At 28.8% G+C, this 15,809-nt stretch overlaps 1 protein-coding gene across 1 annotated transcript in view; it reads left to right on the plus strand.

The window, feature by feature from the left end:
* LOC136978698 (secretin receptor-like) overlaps positions 1 to 15,809 on the plus strand; it is an 80,422-nt gene that overhangs the window by 20,535 nt on the left and 44,078 nt on the right. Inside the window, exons 3-4 of the mRNA XM_067274465.1 lie at positions 4,027 to 4,137; positions 4,258 to 4,403. Coding sequence (XP_067130566.1) covers positions 4,027 to 4,137; positions 4,258 to 4,403 — 257 coding nt within the window. The remainder of the gene's footprint in view (positions 1 to 4,026; positions 4,138 to 4,257; positions 4,404 to 15,809) is intronic.

The following is a 15,809-nucleotide window of genomic DNA, read 5'->3' on the forward strand; positions in this document are numbered from 1 at the left end:
ATAAATAAAATTTGAAATACATTTTTCTGGTCGAAAATATGACAGCACTGTCACTATTTTTTCTGTAAATATGTTTCCAAGAGTGAAAAGAATATTTTCCCCCAGAACTTTCAAAGATATAGACAGTAGTTAAAAAATTAAAACCGATTTTCTATAATTAAAATTTTATTTTGCTCAAAATTGTATTAAAAATTACTACGAAAATTTTTGTATCTATTTCAGTCAAAAACTTGCTCGTATAGAAATTTTCTTTTAGTTTGAAACGGAATTTAAATTGAAAAAATCAAAAAATAATAATTTTCATTCTTGCTTTAATTGTAATTTTCTCCAAAATTCTATTTTTATATCATTAATATGCTTTAATATTACTACATTGTATTTTACAATGGAAGAAATCTTTATTTTAGCTAATCTTTATTATATGGAAATATGAATCAACCATTAGTTATCGCACTTGTAATTTTTTCACTCATCAAAAAGTGAAATGTGAAAGAATTCTGTATGGTCTGATTATAACTTTTTGGGCTACAATTTGAAAAAATTGTAGCCCAAAAAGTCTATCTGTCCGTCCGGTGTTTGCCTGTCTGGTCTTTCCTTAATCTTGAGAACTGAGTTAGATAGAAGAATTAGACCAGATATAGAAAGCTTACGAGCAGGAGACCCCAATTAACTATATATGAACTTCCGATACAAATCGGAGGTCACGTTATTTCAATTCAAAACTTTTCCCCTGTAAGAAGTTAGATAGATGACGGCATGACTGTTGCTAACAGGAAAAGTATCATGTACAGGGGCAAGACACTACTAATTTGAGGTGGAAAGCGTATATTTTAAATTAAATAAATTTTAAAAATATGGTTAAAAATTGCTGCCCCGCATTGTGACGACGTCACAATAAATAATTCCTCGTGTTATTTATATAGCCTATTTATTTATTATGATTTATTTTCTTATTGAACTAGGACAAATAACTTACGTGAGATCTGAAATCAACAAATTTGCTTTCATTTTAGTTGTCTTAAACTAATGTAAAATATTATTAGCACTAAATGTAATATTGTAACTTGGAGAAAAGAAATGAACACACTGAGAGATAGAAGCGGAAATATTATCCAAACTTTTGAAGAAAGTAGTAGCTGTGCAGGATATTTTATGCAATAAAGGTCGCAAGGTTGCATATCTGAAAACAGATGAAAGAAATTGAATGAAGCAATAAGTACTGAGTATAATAGATTGAGGATACATTACTTCTATTTCTTGCATTTAGGAATTGCAAGTATTTCCATTAGGAACATCTGCTTCTCAAAGTTTAGATTTTTCAAATATAGACAATTCGTTTTTTGTTTTTAAACAGAAAGATTTTTAAAATCCACAAATTAAAAGAGTGGAAATGCCATTTTTAAGAATTGTTTCATTCGTAATTTATCAATTAAATGCACCTTTTGATGCCCTCAACAATCGTTTATAAAGAGAATATTTATATCTCCAAAAATAACTGTTACTCCAGTCATTGGATAAAGAAAAAATTATCGGAAGAAGAGTTTGCAATTTGCCAATATTTATACATTTAATTAACAGTGAACTAGACGAAAAGCCTGATGGCCGATATGGTTAAGGTGTCAGCCTATCGCTCTAATGAATTCGGGATCGAATCTGGAAAGTCGAGAAATTCCGGAGAATTTTTGTGGGCTTGTCCGTTCCGATATGTTGATTTCCGTCCCTCACTATCCGGCTGCTCCAATGTGGGCCTGGCCGAACTCTAAATGATCCCTTCTTAGTGCTCACAGGGTGGAAAGAGTTTTAAAAAAGTACGAAAAGGGTTGAAAATTACTACGCTGTGCTTTTACGTCAAGAAGAATGATACACCGTATAAAAAGTTCGATTTAGTTTGGGGTGCTTAATCGTCTAGGCCCTGTATAAATTTAGGTAATTATTTTACTTACTGAAAAAAGCGAGAAAAATATCATATATTAAATCTTTTAAAAATACCTTTATTATTAGTCTATGTATACGAGACGTTAATTTCTTCAAAATAAAAGTGAATACAAAAAATTAAAATGTGAGAATATGATCGAATGAAAGAAATTAAATAAGAGATTGAAGAAAAAATATTCTAAGCTGAAACGTCAGCTTATAACACTTTGGGAAACTGGGATCGAATTCGGACGAGTAATTCATGAGCGGTTTGTCCCTCACCATCTGATCTTTTCTGTTGTGGGCCTGTCTGAACTCACAATGTGCACGTAAAAAGGCCATCTTAGTGCTCACTGGGCATAGAATCAAAAATAACTGCTGCTTACATTTTGCTTTTCTGTAATAAAATTTATCTTTATTTAGTTTTTTAATTTAGTGATTACAATTGATTTTGGCACAAAGAACAAAACGATTCAAATTCTCGATTAATAGTTGAGTAAATTATGATTTTGTTCTTCAGCCATGAATATGCCATCTTTTTCAAAATGAGATAAATTTAGGAAAATTCCTCAATTTTACTTTTTTTCAGATTGTTAATTAATGTTTCATTTATTGCTAAGTAAACAAAACATTATTTAACACAGAATCGACGTAGTATTTCAATGTACAAATTGCTTTTTGTAATTCTACTTTTTGAAGATTTTTCAGCTGATGATAAAAACGTATTTTAAAACGTACTTGCGGACTTCAGTTTAATGTGATTTTATTTTTCATGTAATCGTTTCACTGCAAAATTTAAACTTTTTAAAATTATATTTGGCTCATTTTATTTGTATATTTTTGTTTTACTATGAATAGTGTATGGTACACCTTTTTCTCTTTTCGTTCTCCGTAATAATTGTTAGAAACATTATTATTAATTATAAATTAATCTAAAACTGCGCAATTAATCTTAAATTTTATATTAAGTGTTTAAAGACTTGATTATTAAAATCAAATCTTTAAACTCTTAATATGTAATTTAATAACTTTTATTAAATATGAAAATTTATATACAACCAAGACAATTCTATATACAAATTTAATTGTTGAAGTAATTATAATTCTGGTTTGAACATATACTGATTGTAATGTTTTTTTTTTTTTTTTTATTTAAATTCAACGTTGAAATGGTTTTCCTCTGGTGGTCCATTCTAGTGGCTAATATCCGTTATTTTGTGGTGAATACAGTGTAAATGTCTGCATAACATAAGTTGCATTGGCCAGTTATAGTCGTTTAAAGAACAACATAACACTGCCAAAAGTTTTCGTTGTCGATCACGTGCAGATCTAGAAATTTCATTTAGGGTTTCCTTTATGTCAATATCGATATCCTTTATACTATAGTTTTACTATGGAAAGCTCTATTGTATTTAGACTTAGGATTTTAGGAAGTGCGTACGCATGACTGATAAACTGTTGTTGAAAATCATTACTCGAATTGTGATATTTTGCTTAAAAATCATTTCAATCTAGAAAGATTGTACTTTAAACTTACCTATACAATCGCTGCAAATGAAGCAAAACTCAAAAAATTATTTGAAATAAATAAATTTCAATCTCACGAGTCGAAAAGAACAAGAAGACAAATTGTCAGAATTTTACTTAGTATTATTGCATCGCGACTCAATTTAAAGTTAAAATTTTGGATTTCTGGCTGAATTTAGTTATTTTCGCACCTATCTCTCTCTCTAAAGAGTCGGATCATTCCAGATTTTGTGTCGAGCCTTTTAGTCATCCTCGTAGATACGAGCTATAATCAATTTACACAGAGTTAAGATATGTTCGAACACTATAGTAAAATAAGGAGATAATATCAGAAAAAATAGAAATGTTTGGATGTTTTATTTTGACAAAAATCTTTTTCCTGATGAAGACTGAAATGTAATGTACAGTAATTGAAAGTACTTGCTTCTACAGTATAAACTTACTACTTGGAATAATTTATGGTGGTTACATCGTTGATTCACACCGAATAAATAATTAACTTATCTGAAATTATAATATTTATTTATTTCTAGTTAAAGGAATAAAATGATTAATTTTTGCTCAAAATTTATTGTTACTTTTCAGGTTTATATTGTCCCATGATCTGGGATGGTGCTTATTGTTGGCCACATGTTCCTGCTGGAACTCTGCATTCTGTAGCTTGTCCCGACTACATTCATGGTTTCAATACGCGAGGTAGGAAATTACTTTCTTTTCAGTGAAAATATGAATTCTCATTAAAATAAAATTGAACGAAGTTTTAATATCGTATGTAAAACTTTAAAAAATTGCAATTGATTAAAATATTCATTTCAGCCCAGGCGACAAAGTTCTGCATGTTCAATGGAGAATGGTGGATAAATGAGAAAACCAATCAGAGTTGGACAAATTATTCTCTTTGCACAAAATACGAATTAGATACTTTTGATAATCTGAACAGTTATCATGCATACTTACTAAAGGTAAAAAATTTATATTAATAAATAATTTATTTATGAAAAATAATTGTTAAATGTATTAAAAGATCTAGAACAATTCTACATGTTACCAAGATCTAGAAAATATCTAGAACAATTTTACATATTACCAAAAACAACATAAATTTCATTTATTGTTTTTTGATGCGAGATGTAGCTTATGTTCATTAATTAAAAATTTTTTATACAGATGTATAAATACATTTTTCTTTTATTTCATAATAAAAAACGTCAAGACAATTTAATATGTATTGAATATCTTATGAAGTTTGTGAATAAAATAATACGCTGTTATTAAATTACAATAAGCGAAACATAAAGAATATTATAAAACATTTAATGATATTTATTTTTTATCTATTGTATTAATGTTTTATTATAAATATGAAAGTTTACTTATACATATTATATATTATTTAAAAATTTAAAATTTATATAAGATCTTTATTTGTTAATATTTTTTTACCTTTCTTTTTATATGTGTCAACAGAGTTTAAAATGTTTTTAATGAAACAGTAGGTTTTAAGTTAGAGAAAAGCCATTCTAGAAACTATTTAGTACAAATTTAAAGTCTTGGAAAGATATTGGAGGAACCATAAATTCTATGAATCCAATATATCCAACCAATTTATATTAATTGAATTCACTTGTCGAATGTTTCATAAACGATTCTGTTTTAAAGGGAAGGCAATGACTACAGAAACTTTCTCGAGATAGAAATCTAAGTAATAAGATAACTTTTTTTCGCCATTATGTTGCAAAGTATCATCTCATTCTCTCGTTTATAAGTTTCCTTTCGAAATGTTTGGATCATTAAGGGAAAGCATTCAGATACTTTATATTATAACAGTAGCCCATTATTTATCAATAGGCTGTTATTTTATTCGATTTAAAAGATATTTAATGAAAATAGAATCTATATCACTGATATAAATCAAAAACCGCAATCTGCTGAATAATAATAGAATTATGGCAGCATTTTAAAGAGAAAAACATATTTTTTAAAATCAGGTGAAAGTATCGTAAAAATAACTTTATTATTATCTCATAATTTTTATGTTTAATTTGTACAAATTACTGATATTAAAGAAAATTAACGACTGACTGCAATTACCATAACTAAGAATATTTAGTGTAATTCTAGCAAAAAGAAATTTTTTCTCACTAAGTACAATTAAATGTTCTCATATTATACTTGATTATGTGGATGAAATGAAAGTTTATTCAAATGACTATTTGATATTAAAATTTTCTATTAAAAAATTCGATTATAAATACAATAAATGTTTAAAATAATTTTATATGTAAACTTTAATAAAAATATCTGAAAATTATATATACCAAATAAATTTAAATAACTTTTTTCTTTTGTTTCAGATTATGTTAAAATTTTGGTATATAAATTTAATTATAAGTTTGCATTAATACTATATAAATTACATACTTTTCTAACCTATATAATAAAATTTTTTAAAGTATACGATATGACCTTTTTGGTTTATAATAAAATAAATAATTTGTACTGACAAATTTCACAGAAGAAAATTGTTATTTATCAGTATCAGCAGAAGCTCGTAAAAAATAACAATAAATAATGGTCGAAATAAGTTACAAATATCATGTAATGAAGAATTATTTTCATTGATTTTTTATTTACTCACATTTCCTATCGTGAATCCTCAGACAAAATATACCGATTTAGTATTAATTTATTCATATAATTGTTTTATAACAGGGGTGGCCAACAAGTCGATCGCGATCGACCGGTCGATCGCCAAGCCAATTTTGGTCGATCGCTAGCGATGTCTTGACTTAATGTATTATATTTGTAACCGAACGCAACTGTGTGCATGCAGTTATGACTCGACTCACAAGCAGTGAGTGCACTTCGTACTGAAACAGTGTATAAACATACTATGTTTAACATAGTATGTGTTTCACACTTCCCCCTCCCCACTTAGACTATGCCTATGACGACAAGTCGATCGCGACACATTTTTACGATAAAAAGTAGATCTTATATGCACAAAAGTTGGCCACCCCTGTTTTATAATATACCATTGATATTCTATACAAAACGTCACTAGTTTATATTAATTTATTCACACTTAAATGTTATGGAGTGTATTCAATTTCAGTTACATCGCGATACAAAACAAGCACTGATGAGTGAATATCGAAAATTAAAATAGATAAAAACATTACGTTGTTAATAACATCGTCAGACGAAATGTTGTGACTCTTCTAATGTCGCTAGACGTGGTGTAATCAATGTTAGACAAAGTTTTACAAAATAAAAACAGAATAAAAATATGCGAGACAAAGCGTCACACCAAATTATTGTCTAACTCAAAGCAAAATACGTTGAAATGAAGTATATGAATAATAGCGTTATACTAGCAGATTTTAATGAAATTGTCCATAAACCTCAATTTTATCTAAATTTATACGTGAAATTTAATTAATAACTTTTAATAAAAGTAGATTAATTTTGTGTACTTTTATGTATATTAATTTAACGTATTTTTTTCTATTTTTAATATTTTCTTAATGTTTTTCAATAATTTCCGAAAACTATAAAGAAATCTATAGAAAACAAATCTATCTAATGCTAAGTTTTTTTCAAGTTTGTTAATATTATTATTATTACTACAATGTAATTTAATAAATATTTTAAAAGACAGGAAAAGTTTTATTCCGGCTCTTCTTATGACTATTAGATTATATTAATTAATTTTTAATAGAAGATATTTTTTTAATCAATAATATCAAATAGATTTATGAGTAGGCAGGTTATTCATAAACATAGCACAAGTTTAAGTAGTTACAGAGGATATCCTATAAATTCTTGTTCACTGTAGGTATCCGTCTTTATCCATTAGTTTCTGCCATACTGTAAACCACTGGAATGGTATTTCGTTAGAAAGCTTTTTTTTTCAGAGATTATTTAATTCAATTCAATTTATTAACATGTAAAGTTTTTACAATTACAATTAAAGAACTTTTGAATATTATTAGTTGCTTAGATTCCTTCTTGTTTGTGTCATTTTCAATTGTTGTAGGTCTTTTAAAAGATGGATAAAAAGTATTCTAATCATATATGTGTCTCCATTTTTATTGGAAAAAACTTAGTATCAAGAAAATCAAGAAAACTTCCAAAGAAAATCTGCATTGTAGAATGACAGGAGGAGTTAGCCAAAGAATCCAAAAATATTCTAATGTCCTAAAGTAAATTATCAGTCACAGAATGCCAGTTTGATAACGGAAAAATTAGAATTTGTTTTGCGAGGGTGCAATACTCTGTAAAATCAGAATATAAAACTAAATTTCGTTAGGTGCTGATTTTATTGATGAAACTTAGTAATTGTTTCACAAAATAGGTTATTCCGTCCGATTCCTTGTATTTAGTGTAATTCAGAACAGCAAAGACATCAAACTCATTTGATTTGACGGTTTACAATATATTAGATGGTTGTCATCGCGAATCAGCCAATATCTTCTTAATGGATTTTAAAAGTTTTATAGTAAAAAGGTCTTGACACACTAAGCTAATATATCGATTAAGGGCTGTGATATCATATTTTCTATAGAAAGAGAGAGAGAGAGAATTTAGAAATTATGCAGAAAATTTAGAGAATACAGAATAAGTTTATTTTTTTAAATTAGACAGTTTTTTCCTTCTGCGAGCACTAAGGACTTTTATCCATACCCACAGTGGGCAAAGCCTATAATGGGGACGATGTGATAAAGACGTGGGAAGAGAGTGATAAAAGAGAACCTCATTAAATCCGAACAGACCACCCATGTAAAATTACAGGGGATTTTGCACGGATTCGATGTAGAATTTCCTAGGTTGGCAGATTGACGCCTTAACCGTCTCGATCATCCGGCTATCTAAAATTTTGACATTGTAAAATTGTAGTTTATTTATAATAACAGTGTTTATAGACTCAAAAGATAAAAGTGAAGCAGTTGTGTAAAAGTATACTACTTTTGAGTTAGATGAAATCGATGAAAATATTAAAAGTATAAAGAATGTTTGAAGTCTTTCTGCCGAACATAAAACATAATGTGATCAATGAATTTAAAATATATTTTTTTATCAGTATTTAAAAAAGTTTTGTATACTTTTATTATGAATTTTTTTAAAGTCGAGTCAATAGCTTGAACGATTGTCCGGATAATTTCTTTTATGAAATATAAAATATTGAAAAATATCCGGATTCAGGTATCCGGATGTGGGTACTCGGGGGCCATCAAAAATCCGGATGTGGTTACTCGGGAGCCATCAAAAATTAAATTATGCAAGTTTAGGGTAGGGCCCTGCTACCAGGTGTGTTTTGTCGGACACATCTCCGAGGGGGGAAACAGATAGTTAAGGCACGAGGGTAAGAGTCAATCCGAAGTCCAGGAATGAGCCTCTCAGGAAGATGAATGCAAAGTCAAGTACAAATAGAAAAGAAAGTTTATTATCAAAAACGAGTTATAAAATCCGTTTTAGGAAGTTGGCCTATTTCTATCTATAAAACGATGGGGGTACTTAGAAGGTGTATCCGAACTGCGCGATTCACAACATACCAGTAAAAGAGTTGTCTTCTCTTCTTCTTCACTCTTTCTCCCTGTTCTTTTCACCTTTTCGTCTTCTTTCTCCTTTACTCAAGCCCTCATTCGATCTTTCACTAGGTCCGTCGCTCAGTTGCTTTCTCGGTTTCTCACTGGGTTGCTCCGTCCTCTAAGTCCGACTCCCCATCCGTCGCTAAATCGCTAAGTCGGTCGTCTTCTGTCCTGACTGGACTGTCAGTCAGCCTGTCAGTCCAGTCTCCTAATTTCGTCACTTCTTTCTATTTTATTCTTCGTTTTTGACCAATCATGATTTTGTTCCGGGGGAAATTGAAGTAATTTGTGAAAAGCATGATTCGTCATCCAGTGGTCCTCCTTCTCTCTTGTCAATGAAGAATGATATGCGTTCATGTGACATGGATAGCATATCATCGGTCATCCAACACCATCGAAAAAGGGGGAAACGACGGTCATCCCTTTCGTCTTTTCCTTTGCATGTTGTGAGATTTATAACAATTAATTGATAATTTTTTTGTTCCGATTTGTTTCTTCAAATTATTTTAAATCGATATTACTGAAAATTTGGAAACGAGGGTCCCTAAAATCGGAAATATAGGCGAAATTCCTTTACAACGTTGGTTAATAGATAAAGTCTCGGTGTTGCGTTTACATACATCTCCGAAATGTGGATGCAAAGGGCATCCGATCTGGTAGTTAACAATTGCTTCAGACAGAACAAAGTAAGGAATATAAAATACATATAGAGTTAAAATACAATAAAATTTTCAACTTATTAATGGGAATACATTATTAACTAAAGGATTAAAAATAAAGTGATTAAAATTAAAGTTATACAGATAATGTAAATAACAATTCACGAATATATATACAGTATATAGATACAATGACAGCAAAATTTGGAGGGGGGAGAATGATGGACCTCACAATGATATGCTGATAAGAAGCATTGAAAGACCTTATATTTTTTCAATTATTTAATTGATGCTTCAGTATGATTATATGTTGAAGTAGCGAATTTCCGTTCGATGCTTTGTAGGAACAAAGCATTGAATACTATACTATAATGTACAGTACTATAATATATCAGTGGAATTAATTTCTTACATAGACTGCTAAAAGTTCCATACAGTCTACCTGTATTTCCAATTTACGAGTATTTGAATTATGGGAATTTGATACAAAGAACTGTTTTATTTTAATTTTCTTTCATAGTTGCACGAAGAAATATTGTTACAAGTGCCAAATGATATTTATTCTAATTATGAGTGCGATGAAATTGAAATTTCCACTGGCTGATTAGTTCCAGTTTTATTTTCTTTGTTTTTGTGTTACGTTTCTGTTCGCCACGAATAATGCTATTTACTCTAATGTGGTTTTACAGTTTAGTGAACTTTACATTTCATATCTTTACATCGGCAATTAAAATTTCATTATTTAAAAAGTAATTTTATTTTATTCTGGTTAATTTTCTCTGTTGATTTTTTGCATCAACTGACTTAACTGTAATGGGTAAGAACTAATATATATCTTCGTTTTTGCTAATTTTTAGATTTTAATATTAATATTGTTTCATTTCCCTATCTCCATTTTCACTCTAGTCCATTTTGATTCATTTCTACTCTTGACTCTGATGAAGTAAGAAACAATTTGTTCTATGTTTATTCTCCTAATAGTTCTCTTAAACTTTCAAACTCAATTTCTAATACTTCAATAGCGGAGATAAAACAAAGTGGTTCTAGGCAGCTAAATATCCAACTCACACGTTTGTTTCTCTCATGTTGAATTCATTTTTCTTATTTCGTATTAGATTCTTAATTGATAAATACTGATGAGTAGCCTAATCAACATTTCATTTATTTTATTTTATTTAGAATCCTTAATTGATAAGTAAATAAATAAGTATTTTGTAGTACTTTAATGTTATTTTGAAAACATAAGATAGGAATTTAGACAGTAAGAAACAATGAAAAAGATAGTCCGTATTAATGAAATTTCTATTTACGAGAGGTTTTTAGGAACGAGGTATATTCTTAAATCGGAATCACACTGTATTTTCTAATCTTATTTACATAGAATAATCATAACTTTGTATAATTGTCTAAATTATATTTTTTTTTCTGGAGACAACAAAATTTAAACATATGTAGGGGCCAAACGAACAAGAAAAAGAAACATATAGAGTAAATGACGGATAGATGGTGAATCGGATTAGATGTTATCATGTCTAATTACTGTATAAACTAAAAAGTAATGCCCAACGCATTAATATATTGTGTTAGTCGAAAGCCAAGCTCTCTGTGTGTGTTGTTACGCCCAAATTCTTTAAAAATAAGTGAAAAATCGAATGTTTCTGTTTCTGACTTGCAGAATGTTTTACACATGTTTATGTTTACTGTAGCCTGAAAATCTTAAGTTAAATTTAGCCGAAGACTTTTGTCTCTTGTATATACAGTAATACCATAGAAGCTTGAATAATTAGTCTAATTTGTAATTGGTCAAAAATAACAGAGTAGACTCTGGTACAGGGATCATCCGTATACTATTCACCAACTGATCCACACCTCTAAGGATGAGATGGTAAATTAACAGAATATTATATTTTGTTTTTTATAATCTATTTTTTTGGGGAGGGGGAAATTATTATTTTGCTCGCTTTTGTGTTGTTTTGTATGTCAAGAAAACATCAGTTCGGGTCAGTATTTTTTAAATAAGATTTATATTCGCAATCTTAATATCGCAATCAACAGACTGTTTAACTAAAATTCATAATAATTACATTGTAATATGATTTTATGTAACAATGTATGTGGATGTATTAAATAAATATATATAAGCGTGTGTGCGCGTGTGTAGATGGTGAATCGGATTAGATGTTATCCGATATTCATAAAACACGTGATATTCATAAAACACACAATAATAAAAATGATAATAAAATTAAAATTATATAAATAATAGAACGTACTTCATACATAGATTTTTTAAAATTTATATGGATAATTTCTATGCCCTCCCGCTTAAGATTACATGCAAGCAGTTATGCTGAAACATCAGAGCATACAGGTAACTCCGGTATCCAATGTTTAGTCAATTCTATCTAAAAACAGTCATTTTATTACTCGATCATTCTAGTTTTAACACTACATACGATACGAATTTAATTTAATTTCGAATAAAATGTTTGAAACCTGTCTAATGCACTTAAGGTGTGCAGTATCAAATTTACTTTTAAATCAATGTTAATATAATGCACGTGAATAGAAATTTTACAACTTAAATTTTACATATTTACTTTCTTGATGATGATTACAAATGATATTAGAATATTATATTACACTACTGATCTTAATTAAGGCAGCACTTGTACGGAAAGCTAATTAAATATTTTATAAATAATAAAATAAAAATGAAAAACTCTTACTGTAGTCCTAGTTATGCATGTTGACAAAATAATTTTTTGCTGAATAAATATTAAAGAAAGAATACTCGAACAATAAACTCAGATAAAGAAATTCAGATGGTAAGAAATGATATTTACGTAAAGAAACATTTTATTCTAAAAAATAATTAGAAATAATCATTTAATTCAGACGAAACATCTGGCTTTTTTATTAAAATTTTTGTTTCTACTTTTTCTTTTAAATTTAAACTATTAAAAAAATAAAAATTTAGCCGCATATTTCAGGACTACAAATTATTGTTGAATTGAAAAATCCACATATACTATAGAATATAATTAATTAACGTTTATACGTTTCTTACTATATGAAAAAGCGTGTCGTATTGATTGATCGATCTCCTTTAGACCAACAGACTTTTTAAAAAATCTTGCAACGAGTTGCGTAACTTTCCTGGCAAGGATACCGGAACCAGATTTAACAGTAAGATTAACACGTGAATAAAGTGTACATGGGCAGCGTTTATGGTCGGCGCTTTTGGGCGGTTATTAATTAACACTTTACTATTTTTCAGAAGTTTGTCCAACAGGTGGTGTAGTTACAGTATTTAAGAGGACATCTGAATGTTGGCTAGTTGGCAGCGTTTATGGTCGGCGCTTTTGGGCGGTTATTAATTAACACTTTACTATTTTTCAGGTATTTGTTTAATTTACTTTGTTTTATTATTACTTTTACTTTTATATGCGTCGACCAATCGCTGCCACTTTCTTGTTTTGTGTGTTTATTTGTTATTTGTCATTTTGCTTTTTGGGGGAACATTTATTGTCTTTAGTAGGGATGTGACGCGAATAATTGTATACCTCTTTGTTTATAGATTGATTGTCACGTGTCTCGGGTAGAAGATATTGTAATTGTATTCTTATACTATTATGTATGATTGTAATATTTTCTTGTTTGTTCACTTATTGCCCGTACATACAGAGCTTTCCTTGTACTATCAAATAAATAAATTTTTTTTGAGAATAAAGTGTACATTACACAGCTTCCTTTAATTAGAAGTTTACGCAGAGCTTTACTTTTCAATCTGGTTCGATCAGTTTTTTGGGGAGATTAATTAATATGTAGGCATATATGTATGTTTATTCAACTTGATTATTAAGCTTTAGAGCAATATACGATAGCGTTTAAATAAAACAACATAATACACGAAGAATAATAATAGGTTTTAGGTTTTACAACAAAAAAGTTTTGATATTTAAATATATCTATATATTTTTAGTTTTTGAAGAATTTTGTGTGTATGATTTCTCATTAAATAATAAATTTTATGTTAGAATCAGATTTTAGAAGTTCCTGTAAGGATTTTTATTTATGTTGAGTCAAAAAGAGGAGAAGAATGTTTTTTTCGAATCAGAATTTAGAAACATTGAAAAGAAGAATGCGGCAGATACATTCGAAAGGAGAAAAGAACGAAGGAAGCAAAAAGAACTCTGAGTTTATAGCTTTAAAAATTAGCCAACAGTATCATACTTGGCAGACAAATGAAAAATAAAAGTTTATTGTAATATTTAATATAAAATAGCATTTAGCAGTAATTCACATCATGAAATCAGTACTATAACCTTTAGTCAGCTTTGAGATGCTAAGCAATTTCCTTCGTATGTCGAAGTGTAGTTAAGTGCGATGTATGTTCACTTCAAAGTAACTTACGACAGCATGACGTTTATGGCTGCTACTACAAATTTTATTATTTCGCACTCTTATTATTAATAATAAGGGTGCGAAATAATAAAATTTGTAATAGCAGAAATTGCTTAGCATCTCAAAGCTGACTAAAGATTAAAGTACTGATGTGAATTACTTATTTTACGCTATATTTTATTATAATGTTATACACTTTATTCAGTTATGAAATTTTTGATATTTTCATTAAAAGTTATGCAAGTTATGTAGTGTTTTCTAAATATGTAAAAGAAAGTAAATAAGAAAAATTTCATACAAAATACAGTAATGTTAATATATATATATATATATATATATATACACATTTTTTACAGTAATGTTATTAAATATTTATAAATATAATATTTTTGAAGTAATTAGGAAGATTCAAATCGATTTTTTCTGTTTTAGTAATTATGAATATGCTAGCTGATGTACCCGGCTTCGTTTGGGAAAACGATGTTACTATTTATGTACAAAGTTTCATAGAAATCGGTCAGCCATTCTCGAACAGACACGAATTCAATTTTATATACGGGGGTATTGAAAAAGTTCCTGTAAATAAAAAGATAGAAAATTGAATTTGGCGCTTTATTCTTTGACATGTGTTCCATTTAAGTTAAAACATTTTTCCATGCGGTGTCGCCACTCTTCTAAGCTCTTCCGGTAGAAATCAGCGCTTTTTGGTTCTAGCTACTGCACTACAAAACGCTTCACTCGATCTATCGACTGCCAGTGAACGCCTTTAATGTATTTTCTTAAATTCGGAAATAAAAAAAAAGTCTGGTGGGACTGCTAAGCGCAACGTTTAATCAAAATATTCCAAATAGAAATACAGTTATCCCTCGTACAACACGGTTCTTCTACAACACTGTTTCGCTCTAACACGGTTGGAAAATTAAAATGGCACAGTCGCGTTTATTTCAAATTTTTTGACGATATATTTTAATTTTTTTGTGTTTCAAAGTTGTATAATATAAATGTTACTTAAGGATTAGAAAATAAATCTTAATGTTTCACTAGGAATAGCCAATTTTGATTCGATTTGAAAGTAAAAATTGTCGACAAAAGAGAGCATACAGTAATAAACATGTAATAAAAATACGTACATTTATTAATAAATAAACATAGAAATTATTATTATAAAATGAAATAAATTATCAATAAAATAAGTTTTAAAAATACGTATGATGTCGTTATCAGTAAACGATCGTCAAAGTTTTAAATTGATGATCAGTTTTTTCATTTATTTTTCTTTTCGATAAAAATTTTACATTGTAGAAATGTTTCTCAGATCCGTTTAACAATAACTTGCTTTTTAAACAATCTGTCAATAATCATTGACACTTTTTAGGATATTTACTGAATAAAATCACTTCTTATTATTAAATGCAATTTTTTAAATACAGTAGCCCCTCGTTATATCGCGGTTCGGATATATCTCACTTTTTCTTTATCTCCCCGCAATATAACGAAGGACTACTGTAATTTAAGATACAACCATTCAATTTGGATGAATGAGATTGCTTTTATAACGATAGATCTTGAAATGAGCTATTAGCACTTCATATTTTAAAGCAATAGTTGATTGCAATGTATTTGCGGTGAGTTACCAAGTGATCATTACTTTTCTTAATTGTTAAAATGAAAAAGGAGATCGCTTACACTTAATGAATGTTCTGAAAACACT

Source organism: Centruroides vittatus, unplaced genomic scaffold (genome assembly GCF_030686945.1).
Source record: "Centruroides vittatus isolate TY-2023 unplaced genomic scaffold, ASM3068694v2 contig_549, whole genome shotgun sequence".
Taxonomy (NCBI): domain Eukaryota; kingdom Metazoa; phylum Arthropoda; class Arachnida; order Scorpiones; family Buthidae; genus Centruroides; species Centruroides vittatus.